Consider the following 25,490-nt stretch of genomic DNA (forward strand, 5'->3'; position numbering starts at 1 on the left):
TATGAAACAGAAAACTGGACAAAAAAAAAATATTTTCACTTGACACTTAAAGGAAGCACATCCTGCTTGTGGGACTGATATTGGGACGGTATGTATGCAGTTGCAGAGAAGGCACGAGCAGATGAAGAAGGGGCTGGAGCAGCAGAAGCTTGAGCTAGAAGAGAAGCGGCGCAACTTCGACAAGGAAAAGAGTTCTTTTGAAATAGCCCACAGGGATATGGAGGATGTCTTCCGCAAAATGGCTGTGGACAGCAGCTCTAAAGAGTGAGTGTTTTTTTTATATATATATATATAGAGACCATACTCTTCTTGCAGTATTTGGGGCTTGGAGTAGAGCAGTGCCAAGTAAAGTGTGGTGGGGGTGTAACCAACAGCAGAAAGGCATCCAAGCAGATTGTGTTTATTGTATGGAAATTAATGTGTGCTCCCCTGTCCAAACAGTGGTCATTGAAACGTGACAACTAGACAGTGCAAGTGCAAGAGACCAAGTGGACCTTTGCTAACAGTTGTTTTTGTTCCCTGTCCCTTCTTTCCTGCAGGAACCCTTTATTAACTGCCATTTTTCTTTCCTTCTTTATCGATTTCCTTATCTGTGCCGCAGTAATAACTATTGTTTGCATTCGTCCACTTGTTGCATCCATAGGCTGTCGCAACGCTTGTAAGCTCAGATTTCTTGCATGATCGTTGCTTGCTTGCCTGTTTTTTTAAAGGTGCGCATTTCGTGCATTCTGCTTTCCAAATTTTGGGGTGATATAAATTTTGTAAAACTCCCGGCCAGAAGGAATTAAATGCTTTGCATGCTTTTTAGGGATGACTTGGGCTTTGCATTCTCTTTAGAGATGACTTGAGCACTCGCGAATGCTGGGCCATAGTGGGTGGGTGATGCTAATTTCTGAGGTGCCTGCAAGGTCTCTCATCCTCAGGGGAGTGTAGCTTCGGCTTGCATTTGCGAAATCGGAGGTTGCAATATGGCTGTTCTATGATTGTGGTGAAGACTCGTGCACTTTAAAGATACTCGCTGCGGCATCTAGTGAGCACTGACAACACAAGAAACAAGAGCAGTGCTAAACATTTCAAAATAATCCCCTCTACAACATTGACCGAAGAATCGTCCAGAAAGCCATTAATGATTTATTCAACCTAAAGGAATCGCAATGAATAGGCAAAATGTCTGACTTTCTCATTGGTGCTGTGGCTGTCATTTGTTATGAATCATATGAATTTCAGAAAAAAGTATTTTGAGTGGTCTGGAGAAATCAATATCATTGAGATTCTACTACAGTGGACTCTCTTTAAACGGAACCTCAAGGGATCTAGGGAAATTGGTACCATTTATCAGGAATTCCATTTACTTAGAGACAAAGCTGATTACAATTTCACGAGTACAAAACCAACCAACCATGAGGATGGTGTTTCATTTAAGAGGAAGTTCCGTTTAAGCAATTTCTGTTTATCAAGATTCCACTGTATATATAGATATTTTGTCACAGAAACAAGCCATGAAAGGTTCTGTGTTTCTAAGAAACAATGTGCACATGGGCATCAAATTTTCAGTGCTCTTGTTTTTATGGTGTAGTTTGTTAATTCAGAATGCACTGCAATGGAAGATGGGTATATCTTATCCAGATACACAGTTTTTGTCGGCTGTTACTTTTTGTTTACTATTGACGTGTTTCACATGTCTTGGCACACTGATGTTAAAGTAGGAGTCTAGGAAGCAGCTAGTGCAAATGTGGGAAATTTGCATGGTGATTTGAGGTTCTAAGATTGTTCTGATATTTTTGTGGTAATTGTGATTGGAGTGATCATGTATTTGTCGAGACAGATTCCCATGTGCCATTTTAGTTACCTGTTGGTTGCACATGTGTGGCACAAGTACATTAATCTCTTATTGTCATGAGTGTGAATGCTGTACTGATTGACTGTGATACCTGTGGCTGTGTTCTAAACAGTGTGGTGAAATAGCCACTTCATTAATATCCATAAAGTGCGGCCTTCCATATCACATTGTTTTCTGTGGGCAAGGGTAATATGCAGGAGCTCACAGCTATGGGCTGCAGTTTTTTCAAGTGAAGACCTTTGGTTCAGGTAGTCGGTAGTTTTGTCCAGAAATTTTTAAGAGGCAGACATTAGGGATAATGGAAGATCACGGGATTCCTAGCAGTGACAGATGTTCTGCAGTCAAGCCTATATTTTGGAATAATGTCTGTTTTGGACTGTGGTAATATTCCCTTACCAATCCAGTGTAACTGCACACAAACATTGTGCACCATTATCGAATTTTATCTGCCAGGATATTTGATGTGCCAAATGAAACAAAGCAGTGAACCCCTGTCATATCCACTCGCTTCCTGTATCCACTGTACTTCCACTCGCTTGCACTGGTTCAATTGACTGCAACCACTTTTCATGAATTGAGACTTCTGTTATAGGTACCATTCCAACAGGTTATCGAGGCTAACACAGTGCAAGTGATCAAGTGCCATAAGGTTGCATTAGGCTGAGGCAGACTATCGACAAAACTAGTCATTGTCCTGCCTGATGATGATGATATTTTATAAGTGTACACCTAGTGAACTGTCCATTTCAGCTGCTGCTTATGCGCCATAAAACCCAATACAATACAATACAATACAATACAATACAAGTGCTGATTGGCTGGGCTCGGGCATTAGCGGGAATGAGGCAGGTGCTCCCAGCCTACGTGCTTCTCACTCATACAGATCCAGATAGTCAGCAGCCCGCAAAATGGAGAGTCCACCAGGTGAACACGTGCAGAATACCTCCCATGGTTGCCCTCTTTACCGAGCAATGGCATGCAGTCACTGCAGAAGCGCCACGTGAATCCAGCACTGTCATACTGCTATATGCATGGGAACTTGTGTCACCCGCACAGCACACATCATTTACAGAAAATTATGCATGTTATGCGTCGCTGCTTTGTGCAACCACTGTCAATACATGCTGTGCACTGCTGCTCCACTTTGCATCAGCAGCTCGGTAACCACAATGCAAAGCCGTCATGGAGGCAAGTGAACATGACTGGGGAGCTACACTCAAACCGGGGGCTTGGAGGCTGGGCTATCATTTGGCTGCTGATTTTTGTCATTGTACAGTTTCAAAAAAACATGTACACATAGTATTGTTATTCTAATGTTCAGATTGGCACTGATGTCTGCTGATGCAGCTGTGGATGTCTGTCACAGAATAACTTATGGGTGTGCTCATATATAAGGGCAGTCATAGGGATGTCCAGCAATTTTTTCATTTATTTATTTGAATAAAATGTTAATATAACAAAACAGAATTACTCCATCAGAACTGCGCTTAGTTTCCAGGGCTGCAAGGGGCCGAAAACAGCAGCTTGTACATAACTAGTCATCGCTTTCTCTTGTACTCTGAACAAAATTATAGAGATATGGTTGGGACACCCCTTTGACTCTCCTTACTCCTCATCTGAACACCCCTTTGTATATTTTGTATACTTGCGATATGAGAAAAGCGGTCTGTGCAGCATCTTTGTTATCCATAAGCAGGAGAAAATATATTGGGGTATAGGCCAACCCACTCGCCCCCTTTAGAGCCATCCCTGGGAATGTGTCCGAGTGGTCCCGCACAGTCTGGTTTCTTGTGAATCCAAGTGAGCCAAAATCTGTCTGATTTTCAGGGAATCTGAGGGAACCATAAATATTTTTTTGTGTGTACCATGCTGCATAACTAAAATGCAAGCACATCCAGAATGTACGGTGCTCACAAAATGAAACATATCAATTTAGGGCTAACTAATGCCCATACTTTCATTTACACCATCTCTAGTTTGTATGGCATCGGTGTAATTTTGACTCGTACACTTAGATCAAAGTCCACATCGTACACTTGAGCAATTGCGCATATGGGCTGTTCTACTTCAGTTTCCCCATCGGGTTTCTTTCCATAAGCATAGTACTTCTTTGTGGGTCGTATCCTTCGTATCTATAAAAACTATTGTTTCAAGTTGCTCTTGCTGAGAATTCAACTTTTTTGGTGTCAGAATACATATTTTGACCTGCAAGTGAACAAACATTTGCATCACTGTAGCTGATATTATGCTGCATCTTGTGTTTTCAGTCTTAGTCATAGAAAAACCGTTGATGTAAAGCATGTCGGTGAAGTTTTAAATTGACTTTGTTGTAGCTGATAATTTATGTCAATGTTCTTTATATCAAGATCCATCTGTAGTTTCGGTTTATAATCCCTGAAAGTTGAGCTAGTTGGTAAGGATTCATTGTGAAAGAAGTGAAAGAAGGTAAGGTGTGCAGACAGGAACACAAGAGAAAAAAAAAACAGACAACTTCTGTTACCCGCCCTGGTTGCTTAGTGGCTATGATGTTCGGCTGCTAAGCATGAGGTTGCGGGATCGAATTCCGGCAAAGGCGACTGCATTTCAATAGGGGGAAATGAGAAAACACCTGGGTACTTAGATTTAGGTGCCTGTTAAAGAACCCCAGATGGTCCAAATTTTTGGAGTCCCCCACTACGGAGTGCCTCATAATCAAAGTGGTTTTGGCACATAAAACCCCATAATTTTTTTTTAACTGTTGTGTTGTCTGGTTCTCTTTTCTTGTGTCCTTGTCTGCACGCCTTACCTTCTTTCACAATAGTTTTATTTATTACAGTGTTATGGAGTTATTACAAAGTCCATGCAGTAGCTGCAGTGGTGAAGCATGCTTCATTTCACTACTTCACATCAGTTGGATGTAGCTTTTCTCGTTTAATTGGTACACAGAAAAGTGCCCGTAGATGCTAGATGCACATTAAACTGCAGATCCACCACTAAAGTTAGCCATAGTGACTAAATTTTCACTTGTGAAGGACCCCTATTTGTTGCCTTACCTTTTGATTCAGCTATTCACCGGTGAAAGTGATTTCCTGCAGAGTGTAATGTGGCCAACTACTGTGGCATTCCCTTGATAACGTGTCCTCATGTTTTTCCCTGGCTGTTAATGACACTTCTAATGGGACATAACATCATATTGTTCAGTTCTTTCATGTTCCATAGTTGATGTAAGCTGCTTATGGAATTAACAACTTTTGTCATTTTTACAAAAGCTAAGACTGGATATTATGACAAGTATTATATATAGTTAATTGGGACTGGCAAACACAACCTAGCAGAAGGTTCAGAGTATCGAACTTGCATTCAGAATCTCTATGCTATCCTCAGCAGGGGTTAGTTTTCAGCCCTCAGTAATTTATTCCAAAGCCAATATTCAAATGCATCAAAATGAGTTTCTGAACGGGCACAGACAGGAAAGCAAGAGGAAATTCACAAGGCCGACATCAATCAAAAACGAAACTCGCAAATGATATTTCAACATGCCTTGTATTCTAAGGTTATTGGGAGTAGGAACATCCCCTTGAGATCAATGCAGCATGGCACATCATTCAGTACAATAAAATACCACTTGAACGAACATCATTTAAATGAACTATTCAGTTGTATGAACTTATTTAAATCTCCCACCGAAGCACTATTGAACCCAATGCAAACGCCCTTCAGTTTAATGAAATTCAGTGCAGTGCGCATTTCAGTTCTATGAACATACTCCACGGCATCATCCTATGTCTCCTGGGTCCTACTGATCGCTTCAAGTACAGCCCCCCTTTTGTAGCATATTTTTACATTGAGAACCACAATTCATAATCGTGCGATGAATAATGGGCCTTATTTAGCTTTGAATTGGATCAGCCAAGGTACCTTGGATTGGCTGCCTAAATAAGCTCGTAGCCAGCTGAAGCCATAGCCACAGCTACAGCTTTAGCCCTACAACCAAAAAGAAGAGGCATTCGCATGCTGGTTAATCATGAGCACCAAACGAAAGCACCTGTCTGTAGACGAAAAAGCAGGATGGTTTGCATGGGCTGGACTCCGGGCAGCATCAAGTCGATGTTGCGCAGGCCTTGGGGATCCCAGCGTCGTTATTGTCTACAATTAAGAGCCAGCATCAAGTAATCGCAGCCGCGTCGGAAAGTGCATAGCTTGGCTCTGCACGCAGTAGACTGTGCACTGGGTATTTCAGAAAAGTCGACGATGCTGTTGAAATATTTCTAAAGGATTTATGATCTAGGAACATTCCGGTTTCAGGACCCATGCTTTAGAAGAAGGCCGTGGAATTCGCAGTGTTTTTCTATGTCACCGGTTTTCACTCAAGCAGAGGATGATTGCATCGCTTTTCGGCACGCTACGGAATTGCATGGAAACAGATCTGCAGTAAAGCAAGCAGCATAGACATTGCTGCTGCAAGCCCGTGGCAAGAAGAAAAATTTCGCGACGTCATCGGCGACTACAACTCAAAAGATTTATGCGATCAGACCGTCAGTGTACAAGTGTATTTTATCGACTTCTCCCAAACAAAACCATATGCTACAAAGACGACACGTGTAAAGGTGGAAAGCACTCCAAGGTCAGAATTGCAGCATTTGAATTTTGCTGCAACACATTGAGTATACATAACATGAAACCTTTAATGATCGGTTGCTACACCCACCGAAGGTGCTTGAAAGGGCTTACATTGCTCCCATTTGATTACACCCATAATTTAAAGACCCGGATGTGGCGTGAACAAGTGGAGCTTAGGCATGAACAATGACATGGCAAGAAAGAATCGCAAGGTTTTGTTAATTTTGGACAATTGCTCGGCCCACTTGGTTGACACATGTCTCAGCAACATAAGAGCTGAATTTCTCGCGCCCAACTGCACGTCAATCTTACTGCCTCTTGATCTCAGTATCATCAAAAGCGTAAAGTTGCACTACAGGCAGCAGCTTGCGTAGCGCATCTTGATAAATCTGAGACTGCAGAAGCCTGACCTAATTAACGTGCGACAGGCAGCTGAAATGCTGCCTGTCGACTCCATCCATCAACTATAGTGAATTGCTGGCAGAAAGTCAGTCTGCACGCTGCAAACTGGACCGCTATGTACGCCAATGTCAAAAAGGAGGAACATGACACTGATGAGAGAACTGAGCCCGGTGGCTGGAAGGAATTGTCAAAAATACTTGGTACAGACAGCCGTTTGCCTTTTGAGGACTGTGCCACCAGTGACTCTCAGGCTGAGACATGCGCCACACTGAATACAGAAGAGGTTGTAGAGAGCGTACTACCTCAGAAAGAATAAGAATCAAGCCTTGAAGAGGGAGCACCAAAAATTTAAGCTTAAGAAGCACTGCTGAGCTTGGAGGAACTGAAGTTCTGCTGCCCAGCTGACTCTTGTGCTGGAGAAGGTTCACAAGAATTTGGATACAGCGACTCAATTCATGACCACTGCAGTCATAAGTGCACAAGTGTAGCAAAAGATTACTGCATTTTACACAAGGTGCGAGTAGAGGAAATCCACTTGGAAATGAGCAGAGTGACAAATAAACGGGTTGAAATATCATTTAAATGCCCAGTGTTTGCTTTACCTTGTGCAGGGGTGGGACTCCTGCGTCAGTTGCACCATTTTGATACAAACGCAAATTCCTGTGCCAAACACAGAAAATTTATGGAAATTGCACCATTCTGCACCAGAACGGCTTCGGCACATGTGCTCAAAACTGCAAACAGTGAGCGGATTCGTTCTCCGACGAATAGTGCCGCCATTCACATGCTGCACACCGCGTGATGGCGCCTCTTGCACAGAATTTTCGTGCTGATAGCACTGGACTTTTCAGCGCTTGCGGTAAGTTGCCGGCGTGTGCACGGCCACTTGGGCAGCTGTATTTAGAGTCTACTAGAGTACAGTTGAGTGAGCCAAGCGAGGCGGCGCTCCCTATAGTTGAGGCACAAAACAAAAATAAAGTAGGCTGACCACGTTGTGAGCCAACTAGATATGATGGAAGCATGCACTGCAGCGCATTCAGCAGGCTGGCGTCTCTGTGCCCAGGGCCAGTATACCGTAAAACTATTCCAATCTGTTTTTAGGCTCATGTGGGCGAGACCCGAGCCATTTTCACCTAGTGGTGGATTTGGAATAAAAAGCCGCAGTTCTGTCCTAAAGGTCAAGCATCAATTATGATAGCGAATTAGTAGACAACCATACGAAGTTAAGATAGTAGCTTTATCGGCCATATAAACTTGTTAACATTTGCTTAGTAATTAATTAACAAGCATGGTGTCACAAGCAGACAGACATTAGCACGTCTCACTCCATGACAACGGAAACTCGGTGTCAAAACGCTGGAGTGAGGGAGCGAATTGACCTTCGTGCTGCCTCTCCTCTCAGCTTCAACATGAACTAAACCATACAATAAAGAACCAGACTAAGTGGCGAAAACGGCACACATGAAGCTCTCAGCACTCGCCCTCTGTCCCCATCACAGATCGCTTTCAAGATAGGGCCTGTGTGGCCGTGACCCCCCCCCCCCCCCATACAATAAAGAACCAGACTAAGTGGCGAAAACACGGCACACATGAAGCTCTCAGCACTCGCCCTCTGTCCCCATCACAGATCGCTTTCAAGTGAACCCCCCCCCCCCGGTGCCTTGTGCGCGATGGAAGATGGTGCACTTCCTTCCCAATTTGCTCCCTTGGAAGCTTTCACTCACACATGCTGTACAGCGTACAGCGATCGCCCCTAGACTTTACATGGAAGGAACATCACGGTGATGCCGATGGCAGAAATGTGCCTGGAGTGTCCATGCGATTGGGTCTGCAATCGCATATGGTGACCCAGAAATTGTTACCGCATCGATTGGACTACATAGTTTGAGAACATTTTCTGTTATCATCATGAGCATCGGCATGGGAATATATACTTCGAATGTAGTGCCACTGATGTTCATGGCTTTATAGGAAAGCATGCACCATGCCACCTCTCGACACCCTCTTCCATATTCTAGTACACTATAGCTAGAAAGCAGGCTTCTACTACTCCCTTTGTGTTGGTTTATTCTGTGTTTCACCGTGATTTTGAAGTGCCCTGCCTTATTCCATATTCCATTATTGCACCAAAGTTCAGATTGGCCTGCTCCAAACTGCTTCAAAATGAAATTTTATCTGCTCCAAATTGCCCCAAGATGGAGTTTAGTTTGCTGCAAGCTGCTTCAAAATGCAATTTTGTTTGCGCCGAACTGCTCTAAAACGTAATTTTACTTCCTCCAAAAAATTGCTCCAAAATGACTTTGGGCAATCCCACCCCTGCTTGTGATAACAAACTTATTTCAGTTGGGTTAACTTTCACTTTACAAACATTTTCCTGATGTCCTTTGAAGTTCGTTTGAGGTGAAGTTTCACTATAGTAAGTTTCTGTTCCTTCCAGTTATCATAATGCTTCCAAAGGTGATAAGGTTTTGAGTGGCAGTGATAAGGAGAACCACATCACATGAAAAATAAAATTTTGCCGGAAGCGTGACGGCATAGAAAAATACTCATGCCCACATTTAGTTCCTACACTGCAGGCTAGCCAATGCACCATTGTCAGTGTAAGAGTGGATCTTGTGTGATGTACAGTGCTTATCTGGTGGATATGGGTTGGCAAAATTAACCAAACTTCACTCGCTCTCTATCACAAATTGGTTATAGCTTAGTTGATGCGGTTTTGCCGAAATCAGGACCAGCCTGGCTCACTAATGAAATACTGCCGAGGTATACTGGGTGTATCAGCAGTGCACCTAGTAGCCCAGCAGCATGTTGTTAAAGAGACACACTAAAGGCAAATACTAAGTGAAGCTAAAGTGATTGATTAGTGCTCAAGAATCTCTAAGGCGTCAGTATTATTGCGAACAGAGCCTTAATAATGGAGAAATTGAGCTAAATGCAGGACATTAGACAGCTTTAATTTCACGTAAGAGAAGCGCTACATGCGTGAAGATTTTGCGGGATCTAAATGCACATGCGCTGAATGCAGGGAGGCCCGTCATGTCTGACGTTCACATGTGAAATCTGTGCCCTTGCGTCGTGCATCCCACATATACATGATGGGCTTTGCGAGCTACCAGGCAGAGAATGCAGCACAACGTAACACTGACGCGCAGTTCGCGAAGTGCGAGAAACGCACGATGGCTCCGATTGAACCGTCTTGAACGAACTTGGCGGGAGTAGCATTCCCATATGCCGGCAGGTGCCAATAGACCACGTGGAAGTAACGATCTAAATGTTTGGCAGGCCTACACTAGCAGACTCTTGTGTACGGGAAACTATAAGCATCCCGCGGATGCGGCGCATAGCGCATCTAGAACTCGCATGTTTACGTGCGCAAAACTTCTGCATGCGTGAAACTAAAACTACCTATTGTGAGAAACTCCCCCGGGACATTCAAGTTCTTGCCCTATAATGAAATCACTCCTCAGTTAAATTCTATCACTAATACTCAACCATTCATTGCAAAAAAAACATCCTTGTTTTATAAGATGAAATCAAATGCTGCTTGTCCAGTTCTGTTTCATTTTTTTAGAAAAAAGAACTCGTTGAAATTGCCCTTGACAACAATGCAGGCGGTCGAAAGGTTTCATTTTCGCTCAACTCCGCACTTCCCACGATTCGCATTTCACTAGTTTCGTTATTGCATAGTGCTGCGCTGGTTGTGTTGTCTTGCAAAATTCACACAAACAGCAAGTAGCAGAGAATTCAACCTCTATGTGATATCACGGGATGCCTGAACGGTCTACAGCACTTTACTAAAAAAGCAGCTGCAGCAGCGAATCCACCGCTCCTCTTGGCTTGGTACCACCGTCTGTCGGGTGCCGTTTTACTCGCCGACGGCAGCAAAGGGTGGTGATGGCTTATGCAACGTCGCCCCTCCCCTGGTTGGGTGGCAGGACATCTGAATTTCAAAAAAGGCATTCAGACCCTTCAGATGCGATTTTCTCGTAAACTACATCTTTTTTGTGGCACGAAACAAGCATTGTGAGTTTCCTGGATTGGTATTTAAACAGTCCACGTCGACTTAGTATTTGCCTTTAGTGTCCCTTTAATTAAGCTATATAAATGGCCCACCATAGTGGCTCAGTGGCTGTGGCATTCTGTTGCTAAACACGAGGTGGCTGGCTCGGTTCCCAGCTGTAGCAGTTGCATTCTGATGGGAGTGAAATTGCGAAAATACTCATAGTACTTGGATTTAGGTGAACAATAAAGAACCTCGAAGTTAATGCCGAGCCTTCCATTACAATTTCCCACATTACCCAACGTGCAGTTTAGGAACATTACATTCCGAATTTTCAATCTATATTAATGAAACAATGCGTATGCCTGTGAACTATGCCACCGAGCAACTTAGGCACTCCAACCTTAGGGAGAACACACACACACTACCAAGCATTGTAAGGTTGCATTTGATCCTCCATTAAAATTCACATTTTACAAAATATAGACCCAGGAAATTTACTGTATAAACTCGCACCTTACGTCTGTAAAATTTTTTTTATTTTCTTAGGGGACTTATACATTACACATGTACTCGGTTTGGCTGATTGGTCCAATGGACGTCACTGTGGATACAGTGTGAAGAGCCAGGCTTATTTGAGGGAAATGTATTACCATCACGAAATTTCAGAGTACTGGTTTGAATAAAGTATCCAAACTGCCCTTAGTAAGGAATTTTTTTTCAGATGATCTTATTTGTGTTTTACACAAAAGCCACAGTGAAACAATATTTCTTAACTTGTGCACTAGGTGCAGTGCATGGGAAATAAGGAGCACCCATATAGAGCTCCTTCAGGAAGGCAAAGGCCTTGTGACTTCCTCCAGTGCTTGTAGCATGATAGACGTGTCTACATCCAAAGCATGCTTCTTGCACTTGAACACATGGCCCATTTATTTCATCATCAGTTATCCAGCCAGCAATGTCCTCCATTGTGATGTAGTCGGCTTGCTCTCTGTTTACACTCGTATCTCGTAGTACATTTAATTCTCCTAGCTGATGGTTTCTGCAGCATTTTTAACGCAGCCGGCCTACCACTGAATGAAAATAAAAGAACTGCGTGGCATGTGTTCCATCCTACGTGTATGCCACATGCATGCCACATGCATAGTGACCTATGCATGATCAAGAGGTACACCTATACATAGTCTTAAAGCATTATCTTATGAGGTGCTTCACACTTAACTGCTCTTTGAGGCTTGTCCAAATAAGCCGTTATGTGGCTAAACCCATTATGTGGCCAAAACTAGTGAGGTTTTGTGGTGAAGCTCTTACTGTAACTAAAAGCACTCGAAAACATTAACGTGTACAAAGGTACGATAGCACAAGCGCACCCTTTGGCAAAAGTGTTAATGCGAATAGGGTGGGGGCATTGTGGGAAATCCTACCTTTTGGTATTGCTTGCATTAACCCATTTCAAGGCTGTATAGAAGTGCTGTGAGAGAATTATTTGGTGTCTCTGGGGGATGCAATGTACAAGAAGTGTATGTACCCTTGAGGACATGCTGGCAATGTTTCAGGACATACGAGGGAGACACGAGATAAGATAAAAATTGTGCTAATTATGGTGCACATTAAGGCTTGTTGGAAGTTCAGAGCCTGCTTTAAAATTACTGCAGTGGTGCCTCACATGAACTTGATTTGTTTCTTGGGCAGGCTCATTCTGAGAGACGTTCATTCTGCAGGACATGTTTTCTCGTTGCTTCCTATGGAAAGCCTACTAATTTATTCCCGGACTTTGATTACCCTTTTCTTTAGACATTTTTGAATGAGAGATGAGAGTGCCGTGAGAATGAGGCTAGGCAGTAGAGAATGGAGGCCAGGCAATGCTCAGGCACGCCAATGTGTAGACACGTCCTGGTTTATTCAGAGGGACTGAGTTTGCTATGCGAGTTAAATATTGTGAGTGAGCCTGCTTCCATCTGCAAAATGTTTCCTGAACAATGTACCTCATTCACCCAGCAAGGCACCACTGTACTAGATGTATTGGCTTGACAATTTGTAGGGATAGTGTGCACCATAAAGGCACCAGTATGATTTCAAAAATGTTGAGCAATTGTTGCAGTCATGATATATCAGCAAAGCACTGTGTAAATCACAAAAGCATGTTTTAAAGTAGACAATTTGAAAATTGTTTGTGTAAGCATTTATTCATAATGAAACTTTGCGTACGAATGTTTCAGACACTCTAGGCATTCAAGCATATATCAAAAATTTTTTGGAGTTTGGAAATGCTAGTTTAACAATGTTTTTTCCAAGATGATGTACTTCCAAGGTCACCACTACTGCAGGAGCCACTGGCATACTGAGGGTGCATGAGCTCGGTGTTTTCTGGAGATTGCCCTATATTCAAGGGGTTTTGCAGAGGAGAAAATAGGGTGGGGGTACTAGTTGCAGTGATAGCTTTGGGTTGGATATTGAGTTGTGGTTCTCAAAGGTTGCACAAGCCTGTCAATTTTTGTGTCACAGAGTGACACACTTGCTGAGATTGGACAGCAAGTCTGTGTGATCGGCACTAATTAGCAGGGGTCAAGTCAGCAACCTTATACTACGTTCAGGTTTTGTGATTGAACGGATGTACAATTTTTGTCAGTGTTTGTAGTACTTATGTGCAGGAAAACTAGCAAACTAGATAGTATAGTTAGACAGTTTTATAGCCAATGATTTCGTTCTGTTCAAACAGAGTGCGAGCATTTAACTGAGAAAAAATTTGTAAGGATGAAAGGTCAGTTCTTCTCAGGGGATGGAGGATTGGTACCTACAGTACACTGTATACTCCAAAGCAAAGGTATGTGGACACTGGTTCCATGGAAAAGCTTAATTGCTTGGTCACCTAACTAGAGCCTCGAAGCCAAATGCAGAAGAATGGGCTATGAGGACACAGTTCACTCAATTATTTGCGCATGCTTAGGCTGCTGAGAAGTTTGTTTTTCAACAGCCTTAGTCCGGACACTTATGCTCACGATAGTAGAGGCACTCGCATTTTTGCCCTCCAGTTTTGTTGACGTGCATAAAAAATGTATCGCTATTTACAAATGTTTGCTGCTGCTATGTTACACATTGCAGCCAGGGATCACCCTCCGTAGAAGTCCTACACTTTTTAAGTTCTTTCTGGTTGGCTTAGGAATGGCACAATTAGTCTCTTGTTAGCAAGGTCGTAAAGCCGCTAATTTATTGTGATATCCGTGAAAAATATTGCACCTTGCTGATATAATACACCATGATAACCTGTCATGTTTCTTCTGGCAATTGTTGTGAACTTTTCAACAGTTAGCTGGAAATATAGCAATGATACTCAATTCTTCCTTGCATAAGAAATAAGCTCAAAATAGCTTTAGATTGATGAGACTACATGAGCATAGTTTGTTTCGCAGAAGCACTGGAAAGCTAAGCACCTAGGAATTATTGCCACTAACAGGACATGGCATTAAAAACAAGCCAAACACAAACCAAGTGTGTATATCATTTGTCAAGTGAAAAAGAAAAATGGAATGAAACTGAATGCTGAAGTTACATCAGCATGCTCAGAACTGTCATGGACCACTTGGTGGAGGAGGTGGCTGCTGGAATGTACTATGCGTTTTTGCAGTAACACTGAAGGCTGGCTTTGTACTGGTCTTTGACTTCAAGCTGCCACCAAACCATAACTACAAATGCAGCCAACTGCACAGCAAGAAAAAAAAAAGAAAGCATGGACAAAATTCGTTACATACTACCAAAGATGCCCACAAGGCCTGCATAAAACTGCTCATGAATGAGCAACACATTAGGTGCACTTGCACAAGGTTCTGTCCAATCTTTAGGATCTTGTGCTCAGGAAAGCTATTTTGAATATCTTAGTTGTAGAAGGAATTTAGTACTGTAGCAGGTTTCATGGGAACATAACAGTTTCTGTTAAATTCCTAACTTTATTTTTCTGGATTTACTCAAAGACTGTACATTTTGGTGCCCTTGTCTGAAGTAACACTGGCCTCTTCACTACACTTGGCTACTTTCAAGATTTTTTTTTAGCACAGAAATGCTCTCCGTACTCCAGATGATTCAGTCAATTTGATCAGGAAAATGAGCTATTGTTGTGATGGCAAGCTGCACTGGGTTGCAAGAAAAGACTTGGTTAAACAGGATAATGGGTACACAGTAATCATTTGCAAGGTTAGCCATACGAGACACGGATGCAAGAGAAGTTAGTGTGGTCCTTTTCATTCCTCCCCATGTCTTTTACGCCTCACCTTTCAAATCATGAATAGCTCAGCCACATTCATTTTTGCCTCTAGGCAGTACACTTTGCCATTCTTTGAAGCTCTTCAAACTGTTAGCATAAGTGGTGCTGGATATTGCGGCAGCATACATTTAGGTTGATTTTACAGAGTGTTGTACACCTTATGGCTCTCGCCTAATGCTTGCAGTCCTTTTTATGGTTTCCTTGTATTCATTATCCAAATTTTCAACTTTTATGAGCACACAAAAAGTTCATATTGATCTTTGATGCTCACATTGTAGTGCTTGGCAATGTACACTCAATACTTCAAGCAAATTAAACACCATCTATCAAAACATTGTCAGCATTTTCACATAGTTGAGCACGTAGTCGAAGCCCTTATTGTGGTTCGTTCAGTGTCATCTTGTTTAACTGAAATGTACATCTACAAATAGACACTGCTTTTTTCCTTCTCTTGGCTACGTGCACTTCTGAATGTTGTCAGTTTCTTTTATAACTGACATTTTGACAAAAGAGCAGCACAAAAAAGGTAATTGTGCACCTTGGTCCAAATAATATTTTGGGATCACTGCAGAGAACCCTTTTAATGTGTACACACAGAACTGCCAAAAGACTTCTGGTACAGCCTCTGGAACCCTCTGGAACAGCCCACTAAATTTAATGGGTAACGAAGATAATCGCAAGTGGCAATAGCCTCCAAATGGGTGTTGCTGGCACCACTTTTTCTGTGCAGTTAAAGCATACATTGATAATGTAATTTAACTCGGAAATGCACAAGACAGTTACATATGTGATCTCGACGCAGGAAGCACGTTTATAATATTTTAACACATCAGGAACACATACCTATAGTCAACCAAAGGTCAAAACACTTGTTTTCTCTACAAATTTGGATGCCGAAAACATGCGACCACGAAGGCTCGGGTATCACAAACACACTGCTGCCACAGCGCCCAAACAAGGGTCCATACTCATTGCATACTTTGTAGATAATGGACTAGTCACTTGCTGAAATGCAGGTCATTGCTACCAAGCTCAGTTTGTGGCATTTGATGCCCAAACACTAATCATTGACAGGAGGGGATTTGCACTTGCATCTGAAATTGTGCACTCTTATGAACACAGAGTGCAAGTGCAGAGGAAGCAGCTTGTGACAGTGCCTGCTTGTACAGTGGCCCTTGTCGATGTTGTTGGGCTCTTTCAGATTGCGCCGTTCTGTCTCTGAGGACCACTTCAGTAGCCGCAAATGCATGCAGTATGCTGCGCCCGTCCGAAAGAACTGCAAGCAGATGTAGAGAGCGATGCACACCCCTACTACCACCCCTCTGCCGTCACCTCGGCACCCACCTTGCCTTGGGCCGACTATAGTTTCTTGCGTCTCACCCAGAGTTCAATGGACCGGCACATCCCCTTCTTTTTTTTTTCTTTTTTTTCTTTCTCTGTCTATCTGCGCTTATTTTTCTGTGTATGCAGCACACTATCAAGTTATCATTTTTCTGTCAGTGTTACATGTTTTACTTGAGTTCTTCACTTCTGTGATGATTTTTCAAAGGTGTGTGAATGCCTAATGACATGTGCAAGATTACTGCTTCTGATTGTGTTGGCCCCTTTTGGTTTTCCTTCAGACACCCTATAGAACCACTGTTTGCAGACTCTCCCAGGCATGCAGGTTCACTCACTCTTGTCCACAATATTAATTTCTATTTTTTACATCTCTTGCATCTCTTGAAAGGCACTTCTTTGATTGTACTTTCGTCATTTCATCATGAAACTCGTGACACTTTTCACAATTCTGCATTTTCTTGCCTGTTCTGTGCCACAGCCCTCCATGCCAGCCAAAAGATAAGGGGGAAAAAACATGCCTGCATAACTTGCAGTGCTATTCCACTGAGCATCATGCACATGATATTTATGACAAGAACTTCTTGCATGTTTTATTTTCTTTGCACTTTCGGTGGCATTATGTCAAGGTTGGACATTTCCCCCATGTTGGAGTCTTCATTACGTGTTACAGTTGAGCTCTAGTTATTTAAGTCTGCATTGTAAATAACACTGTAGCCCTTATTTCAGTAGCAGCACATCCTTGTCATTTTGAGCTAAATGATCTGGTCACAACTGTTTTTAAGTGCACATATGCTTCACACATTGTTGTTACTTTTATTTTTGTTTTCATCCTTTGTTGCATTGTTACATATTTTATTGCCATTACTGTTGTTTATATAGTATGTTCAAGTTTTGTGTATCTTGTTTATCAGCCCAGTATATGTGCATGTTAGTGACTTCCTTGTTCTCAAGCACTTTATGCCTTGGGTACTGTGTTGCAGCTTGAACTTATTTCCTTTCCTCCAGAAGAAATGCTAGTAACTTTCACTCCTTTTCTCTGCTTTTGTTGTAGCTTAACATATTTATACCTTTATTGTACATAACAATAATTGGGGCATGATCTTGTGATAACCAAGTAGCAAATTGTTTCTTCCTAGTCCAACACCTATTAGTTCTGAACCAGCATTTCAGTTACAAGTTAGTTTGTTTTGTCAGTGTTGGAAAAGAGAAATGAGATAGGTAATGTGTGACCTGATGATTATCTGTATATTTCCAAAGTCTACTTTCTTAACTAAGTAATAAGCACAAGAACTGTATGGGCTGTTTGTTATAGCTGTGACAAGTAGTATGTGATATGGGGAACTAGAGTATAGTCTGTGCATTCCACTGAAAGATAGCAGCTCACTCTAGAGAATGAGCTGTTCCTTGAACTTGACATTTTGTACTGTTACATTAGAACGGATTTGTGAGCAGCAGAATACACACTAGAGATTGAAGATGTCGGGAAAGCCAATACCTTCTCATCTTGCACATGTGCCTTTAGATTGCACCATGTAACACTTTCAGTCTACCACATAATCTGAATTCTCTCATCCACGAAGTGAGATTCAGCACAACCACCAGCACAACTTATATACGCCAGTGGTCATCAACAAACATGCCTAAGATTACGCACACATATTTGCTTCTGCAAACTAATGTACAGTTGAAGCAAGTGCCTGATCTCATTAAGTGGCCTTACACTGGTGGCCTTTCGCTTGGTCGTTTTAATAGTTTGAAGTGGTGACTGCTAGTATGCTGTCGCCAATAATCTTGACTGCAGTCTGTAGGAGTAAGAACTTCAAGCTTCACCTTGACAATAAGTTGTGTTTAGCAAAACAAACTAGCACATTGATATCAGTGTGTTGTGTGAAGTTTTATTTTCTAACAAAGAAAGGGGGCGTTACCTTTTTTGCAGATGTCACCCATTGCTTCAGCCTTGCGCACATATTGGTATGAAGTGTAATATGTTCCTGATAATGTGTTTCATCATTCTTTGCATTGCCATTACAACCTTTTGGTGGGCTTTCAAATACCAAAAAGTTATATTTTTATTTTGTTGATTATGTTATGTTTCGTTTTATAGTTTATGTTCTGTCAGAACAAAAACAATCTTAAAATGTAATGACAGGGTCTTGTGTTAGAAGAAATTGTAATGTGTGTCACCACTGAATTTAAATACATGCACCAAAGTGCTCAAGCTCGAGTAATGTGGGGTCCTGTGGTTCATTACGAGGGAAGTTCAGCATGCTACAGCTTGAAATATCGGCTGCATGTTTGCATCTTTTCTCATGGTATTCTTACTAGGCAGCAAGTGATGCTTCCTCTGTGCATGCTCTCCTTCAGTTTTGATGCTCATATTCTTGGCTGTATATCCTGTGCTCCCAAAAATTACAAATGTGCATTTGTTTCCATTTTGACTATTTGCATTATATTCTAATTCTAGCCCCTAGGCAGCCATTATTTTGACTTGCATCAAGGTTTACCTACAGCTCCTCTTCTGTTTACTTCGTAATGGACACTGCCTTCATGTCAGTAGTTCATGGCATAAACCTGTTTTCAGAGACCTTGACCACTCCACAAATAGTCTGCACATTTATTTTCTTCCACGGCCTAGTTAATACTGTCAGTATAGATAATTGACTACGTGTTTAGCTAGAGGCTCAGATAGAAAGTTTCACTTGAAGCGTGCTGTGCTCCTACCTTTCCATTTCCAATTGTTGTCAAGATAAAGCTACACAGAGCTATGATAAATTTTATGTGACATACACATCCACTAAGTTTAGATAACAGGGAGGTAATCAAATTTTATTTATAGCACTAAGTTTGGCACTCTGGGGGTATTGTCGAATAAATGATTGTGTGAGTGATACAGTTTCTATATCCTCTCTGCCTAGTTCTTGGTGTCATATTAAGAAAAGCACTTACTGTTGGCTTCATTAGTGCTGTAGCATCATGAATTGCTATGCTTTTCAGCTTGAACCACCTAATTATTTTAAGTTACCAATAACCCGTTGAAATCATTTGCATAGCATACAGGGTTGCAGTTGCTTTCACTAAGTGTGTGCGTGTGCGTGTGTGTGTGTGTGTGTCGCCTTTCCATTAGCTGAAGTTGAAGGACAGTACTGAATTTTTAATCAGGACTAGCAAAGTCTGGGAGTTCATATCTTTATGGAGAGCACACAGAGCCTGTGATTGATAATCAGAAGTTTGAAGTTTCTCAGGAAGGAAAAACTTGAGGTTAAAAAACTAATGAATGAGTATTCACGAAATTGTTTGGGCCATTTAAGGGTGTAAGAAAAGAAAACTAAGTAATCCTACCAAAAAATGCGCACATTCTCAGTTTGATAGTTTTCTATTCTGTTAAAAGATGAGAAAGCATAGAGAAAGAATAGCCACGCATTTCAATCAGTTGCACTTGTGTATGCACATGTGTCCTTATGGTTTCAAATCTGATTATATTCTGCAATCTGTCACCCATTCGCATTGTGGGCCACATCACCCTTTCTATACCAGAGGAAAAGACCAAAGTATACCCAATTTTTCAGCGATTTCCAAGAGCTTGGCCTCATGACTATACTCATTAGTGGTATAGAAAGGGCTAACAAAACAATTTTGATGTGAAACAGGCTCACAATCACTCAGCATTAATTCGCCAATCAGTGATGATAGCCAGCTATGAAAGTACCAGCCAATCTTGAAGTGTTCTCAAGTATGACCAGCTTTCTGAATATCTACTGGCATGAGCAAATTAAAGGTTTTGCTTAAATCCATAAATGAGGAGTGTGGCCAAAGGAAACCTGTATCCTCAACTACTTCATACCTGCATCATTCAAGGGTGCTGTTATTTCATGATTTGGTGAATAAATTGTAGCTGCCCTGGCCTGAAATTCACCACTAATGATAAAACCCTGGTGAAGGTCACACTTGGCTCATGCCTCAGGGGCTTATTTATTCACAACACTGTTAAATAACATTACCATAGGCACTGTTATTTTCATGTCAGACCTGGGTAGAAACTCGTGTCTTAAGTAGTGTTATATCATGTTGTCATGAATAAATTGTAGCTCCCTGGGCCTGAATTTCACATCTCTCAACATAAACTTGGCAAAGGTCACACATGGCTCATGCCTTAGAGGCAAAAAGCAACAAATTAATTTGTCATAGATCCTATGGTTCTTGTTCGTGGTCTAAAATAATAGCCAGCTGTCATGTTGGGCTTGTTGCATCATTATCATGCAGATTTTTTTCATATTGTAATGACTATTTTGTGAGTATGCCTCGGGCATTGTTTTGCTATCCAATGCATGCATAAGCAGTGGTGAGCAATCATGTATTGCAATTAAAAGGAGGGAATGAAAGTTAAGTGACTGGTTTAGTCTAGGCATTGAAGTTGCCACTGGAAGTCTTAAAAATAAACATATTTATATTTTGCTCTTGCATTTCACCATTGCATATAGTCATTGAAAGATCACATTGAAATATTAAGTTTTGCTCATTTGAATGCTGTTGGAAACATTTTGTTTCAGTTTGCCTTGCTTTATTTAAAGTAAGATGACGAGCTTTTTACCCAGGTACCCATTGCCAAAATGTATATGCCTTGAAAAATAAATTGATTTGGTAATGTAAAGCAGAAATTTCAAATGTGAATTTTGTTTTTCCTTTAATAAATTTGGGACGCTAGCAGAAATATTAGTCTGTTCCAATTAGTCACTAGAACATCCTGGTGCAGGAGGAAGGTTGATCAGTTTTTGTACAACCTTCGCATAATAACCTTGCTGTATATTATGTGCGTCTTTAGTGATGGAAACCAGAACTTCCTTTTGAACTCTGCTTTTATTTGGCAGCCACTATTATGGTTATTGCCACAGCTGAATTTCAATTCTTGGTACTGATGGTCTGAGTTTTGATTAAGGCTTTCAGTTTTCTCTGGAATGATACCAAAAGTTGCAATTTATTTTTTGTGTACTTCACGTACATATATTTAAAGAGAATTGTGGTAACATTAAATCAAATGCATCATAGCTCCCAACATTTTGTGGCTTTCGAAAGCCATGGTAAGAAACAATATATCTTAATGCTTCTGCCGAGATATCCCACTGCCACGGAAGGCCCTTTGTGAAAACCTGCAGGCAAGCTTAACATGGCTGTGAGTGCATGAATAAGACAATGACACTCGCACTGCAAGTACATACCGGGTGTTTCAGCGAACACTTCCAAAAATTCATAAAAATTGCCTGTGACAGATAGTACAATTGCAGTCCTTGAGCTGGTCTACTCAATAAGGCAAACATTACTTGCACGATAAATTGAAATGCATTAATGCCTAATTAACGAAAATGCACTAATTAAGTTTTTATCTAATTGCCTTATGGCACATATTTCAATTCAGAAATTGTAGCCAGTGAAACTGCAGGGCATATCCACTTGAAAAGAACTGTGTGGATGACGCTATCTTCAAGATATGCACCATCTAACTTGCGGTAAAGGTGCACGTTGTTCCACTAACTTCTTAACAGAATGTCATTTTATGCATTGAAGCGCAAAAGTAACTACTGCCAATGTATTTCATCACAAAGTTTGGGAATTAATATATTGAAATTGGTTGAAATTTAAATTGGATCCGCCTTGTGAACTCCACAGATAGAATTTGTAAATTGCAATATGTGCCATAAGGTAACTAGTTAAAAACCTAATTCATGCATATTTGTTAATTAGTCTATTATGCATTTCCATTTATCGTGCAAATAATGTCTGCCTCTTCAAGTAGACCAGCTCAAGTACTAGAATTGCGCTATTTGCCACAGGCAATTTTTAAGAATTTTCGAAAGTGTTCTCTGAAACACCCGGTATAAGCAGGGAGAGCTTGGACATGTGCCACTTTACCATTCTTGCTTGAAGTAATAACCTGTGAGCCTGAACTTGCTTACTGCGAGAGTAGCCACAATTGTGTTGGCGGTGCCAGGCCATGTGGAAAACGCTACAGACTCAAGTTTGCAAGTTCCAAAGTTTAAAATGTTAGGCAGTTTTCGTTGTTTATTTCAGTACTATTAGGCAGCCCTGTTTTCTTTTATTTGACAAATATTGCATTCAGCTCGTGGCATTCCCAGAAAGACTGTAGTGCATTGTGTGTGATTGTCAGTCTTATTTTAAAAAACATGGTGAGCCAGCAGGTGAAGGTTGAAGGGCGAGTTAATTGGCTTGTGCTGTAGGATTGGAAATTTGTTAAGGATGCTGTCAAGCACAAAAAATCATAGTGGAATGCTAGAATTGAGCTAGTGCAAAATTGTTAGTTGCTGTAAGATTGAAAGTGAGAAAAGGCAGCTTGTTTCCTGGTCGCTGCGTAGGTGGCTCGCGACGACAAAGATGGGCCTCTGAAGTGTTACTGACTTGAAGCACCCCTGTTTCCCTTCCCTCCCTGCTTGTGTTTTCGCAGACAACTCGACGGGAAGGAGAAGCGTAAGGAAAAAAAGAAAGGCCTCTTTTAGACGCCTGGAGGGAGCCTGCTCGACCGTGGGAAGGAACCGCCAGCCGAAAGGGACCCAACGTTTCCATTGCATCAGCTTTTCTCTTTTTTTTTTTCTGTCTGCACACCGGGTTCCTTCAGCCCTGGGAAGCGCTTGACCAAGGCGGCGGGATCTTTATTTTTATTTAATATTTCTGTCTATCTCCACCGTATGCGCACGCTTGCGTGAATGGTGCACTCTCAAATGGCAAAGGCGTCGGGAGGAATTAGTGGATAGCAGTCCTAACGCACGCCAGATAAGCTGCTTTGTGCGATCATTCGCCGTCAGTTCAAATGTGAGAACATGCGCACAGCTTTCGGCGAAAGGTCGTGCATGTGGGCATTGGTAAAGCAAATGAACTGTGCAGCACATGGAATTGTTTCTGTAACTGTAACTGAAAACAAGAAAAGCCTTCGCTTTTTTTGTTTCTACACGTGGAGGTCGGTACGTGTGTGGCAAGCAGGGGGGTGGGGGTTAGGGGGGTGCATTTGCTTGCGCGAGTTTCTTCAGCGCAGAATTCAACGACGTCATTGTGTGCCAACGCCGTTCGCCGGTTTATGCTCCTTCCTCCATATAAAACAAGAGCCGGGTTCGCACGCTGCTGTGTTCAGATCTCCTAGGCCATGTGCGGTTCAAAGGTGGCGAGCCGAGCACGCGACGCGCCTCGCTGCTCAGGCAGCGCCCCACTGCTGGACGCTGTTCTCGCTCAAGCGCGCCTCAGATTTGCTCTTCACCTCAGGATGCGCTGTCTGTTTTCTAGCTCGTCTGCTTTACGTAGTTCTACGTTGACGTTCGTCGCGGCCCGTTCAACTTGACGCACGACGGACGTGCAGTGCGCCTTTTCTGCGAGTGCGCGTGGTTTACAGTTCGGACGCTGTGTAGGTAGGGAGAGCGTCGATGCTCGACGCTGTATGACAGACTTCCTCCAGACGGTTGTGACCTTATCTGGCACAGGCGGTGTTGCTGCTGCGTGCTGTCTCCGGACAGCCGTGCGACTTTCGGGCCGTTGCGCCAGTTCGTCGCAGCGCGGCGCCGCCCTCGCACACTGTACACGTACTTCACTCGATGCTCATAAATGTGTGCACTTTTCGGGGTGCACTTCCTATATTCCAACGATGTGTGCTTGGTACTTACCAGCAATGCTAATGGTATCTAAAGGGGTAACCGCGGGCTACGCATGCCCGATTTTTCTGATGGGGCGAGAGGGCTGAATGTCCAATGGTAGCGTTGTTTTCCCGGCTGTAATGTGAACCACGCCGTTACCGATGAAAATGCGCAGTGGCCTGCGATCGCAACGTGGTCACCGCGCAGCGTGAGCTGTTGAAAAGACCTGGTGTGGTTTGCCGTGTCGAGCCCATAAAAATTGTGATTATTATTGCGTGGAGAAAGTGACATCCCCAAGATGGGTGTAGAATGATAGTGAACAACGGTCACAGGAGGAGGAGGTGTATCGAGGGGGAGGCGGTGGCCGAAATCAGCTCAAGCTTGTGTGTCGTTGCGCGCTTTTGTGTCGGCGCCTGTTTTTAATCGGCTGCGTTTCTTTTTCCCCGCCGGACGCGGAAACTGCCAGGGAGGGGAGAGAGCGTGTGCCATAGGCTTGCGGTGTGTTCGCACCTGTCGGAGGAACAGCCACACAACATTCCCTTCCGCAGGAGAGCGGCGCTCTTCCAATCCGCCGCCCGAGCCCTGCTTCGAGGCAGCGGCAAACGTGACAGAGCGCCGCGACCTGTACACCCGCGGCTTTTTCTTCGATTTGCACATACTATATATATATACAAATTATAAATATAGTAAATATGTGTTGAGAAAGAGACTTGTTTCAGGTGGCCAAAGAATTCTGCTTTGCTTCTCTGGTATTCGCGACGTTCGAACTTTTTTTTTTTTTACGTCTATGTGTGTGTGTGTGTGTATGTGTGCGTCTCGCTATTTATAGCCACGTGTAACTCGTCCACTATTTATACTCGGTGCCGCGACCGCGTGTCGTGTGGTAGGCGACTCGAGAGAAATGTGCTTCAAAGTGACCGATCTTTACTTGCTGTCAGCTTCCCAGACCTGTAAAAAATTTGCTTTGTTGTTTTTGTACAAATGAAACAAATAAACAGTATCTTAAGATTCCCCTTGCGCCTTTTGTGTGTGTCTTTAATCCGCCAGGCGGGCTGCATTGGTGCATTGTGGCTGGTATGAACAGATGACAGACGCGCCCTATTGTTGGGCTATCACTGGTGAAAAAGTGTACAAAAGGATAGACAGCTGGGCGAGTTGGTACGGTAACATGATATTGGCTTCTAGCGCGAAGTGAAACACGGACACAGAAAGGAGCAGACAGGACGAGCGCTAACTCTCAACTAAATTTTTATTGAAACGAAGAACATATATATAGGTGATTGCAAAAACCGTAGCATCAGAACATGACAATGTAAAAGCATCAGTTAAACATGTCAGTGGGTAAGGAAGTCAAAGAACAAAAAAAAATTATTTCAGATTAGTACACGTATTGCGAAGGTACTGGAATTCGCAATCTAACAG

The 25,490-nt window shown here is 42.4% G+C and overlaps 1 protein-coding gene across 4 annotated transcripts in view; it reads left to right on the plus strand.

Moving 5' to 3' along the window:
* The window catches only part of LOC135921945 (septin-7-like), a 117,834-nt gene extending 92,749 nt beyond the window's left edge, over positions 1-25,085 (plus strand). For 3 of the 4 annotated variants that reach the window (XM_065456371.2, XM_065456369.2, XM_070530544.1), the window contains 2 exons: positions 101-264; positions 16,301-18,664. In XM_065456371.2, the coding sequence (XP_065312443.1) occupies positions 101-264; positions 16,301-16,391 (255 nt within the window). In that variant the 3' untranslated portion in view covers positions 16,392-18,664. Of the gene's footprint in view, positions 1-100; positions 265-16,300; positions 18,665-22,894 lie in introns of those variants that run through there. The other variant, XM_065456370.2, reaches the window with a different exon arrangement.
* The last annotated feature ends 405 nt before the right edge of the window (positions 25,086-25,490 follow it).

This window comes from Dermacentor albipictus, chromosome 1 (genome assembly GCF_038994185.2).
Source record: "Dermacentor albipictus isolate Rhodes 1998 colony chromosome 1, USDA_Dalb.pri_finalv2, whole genome shotgun sequence".
Classification (NCBI taxonomy): Eukaryota; Metazoa; Arthropoda; class Arachnida; order Ixodida; family Ixodidae; genus Dermacentor; species Dermacentor albipictus.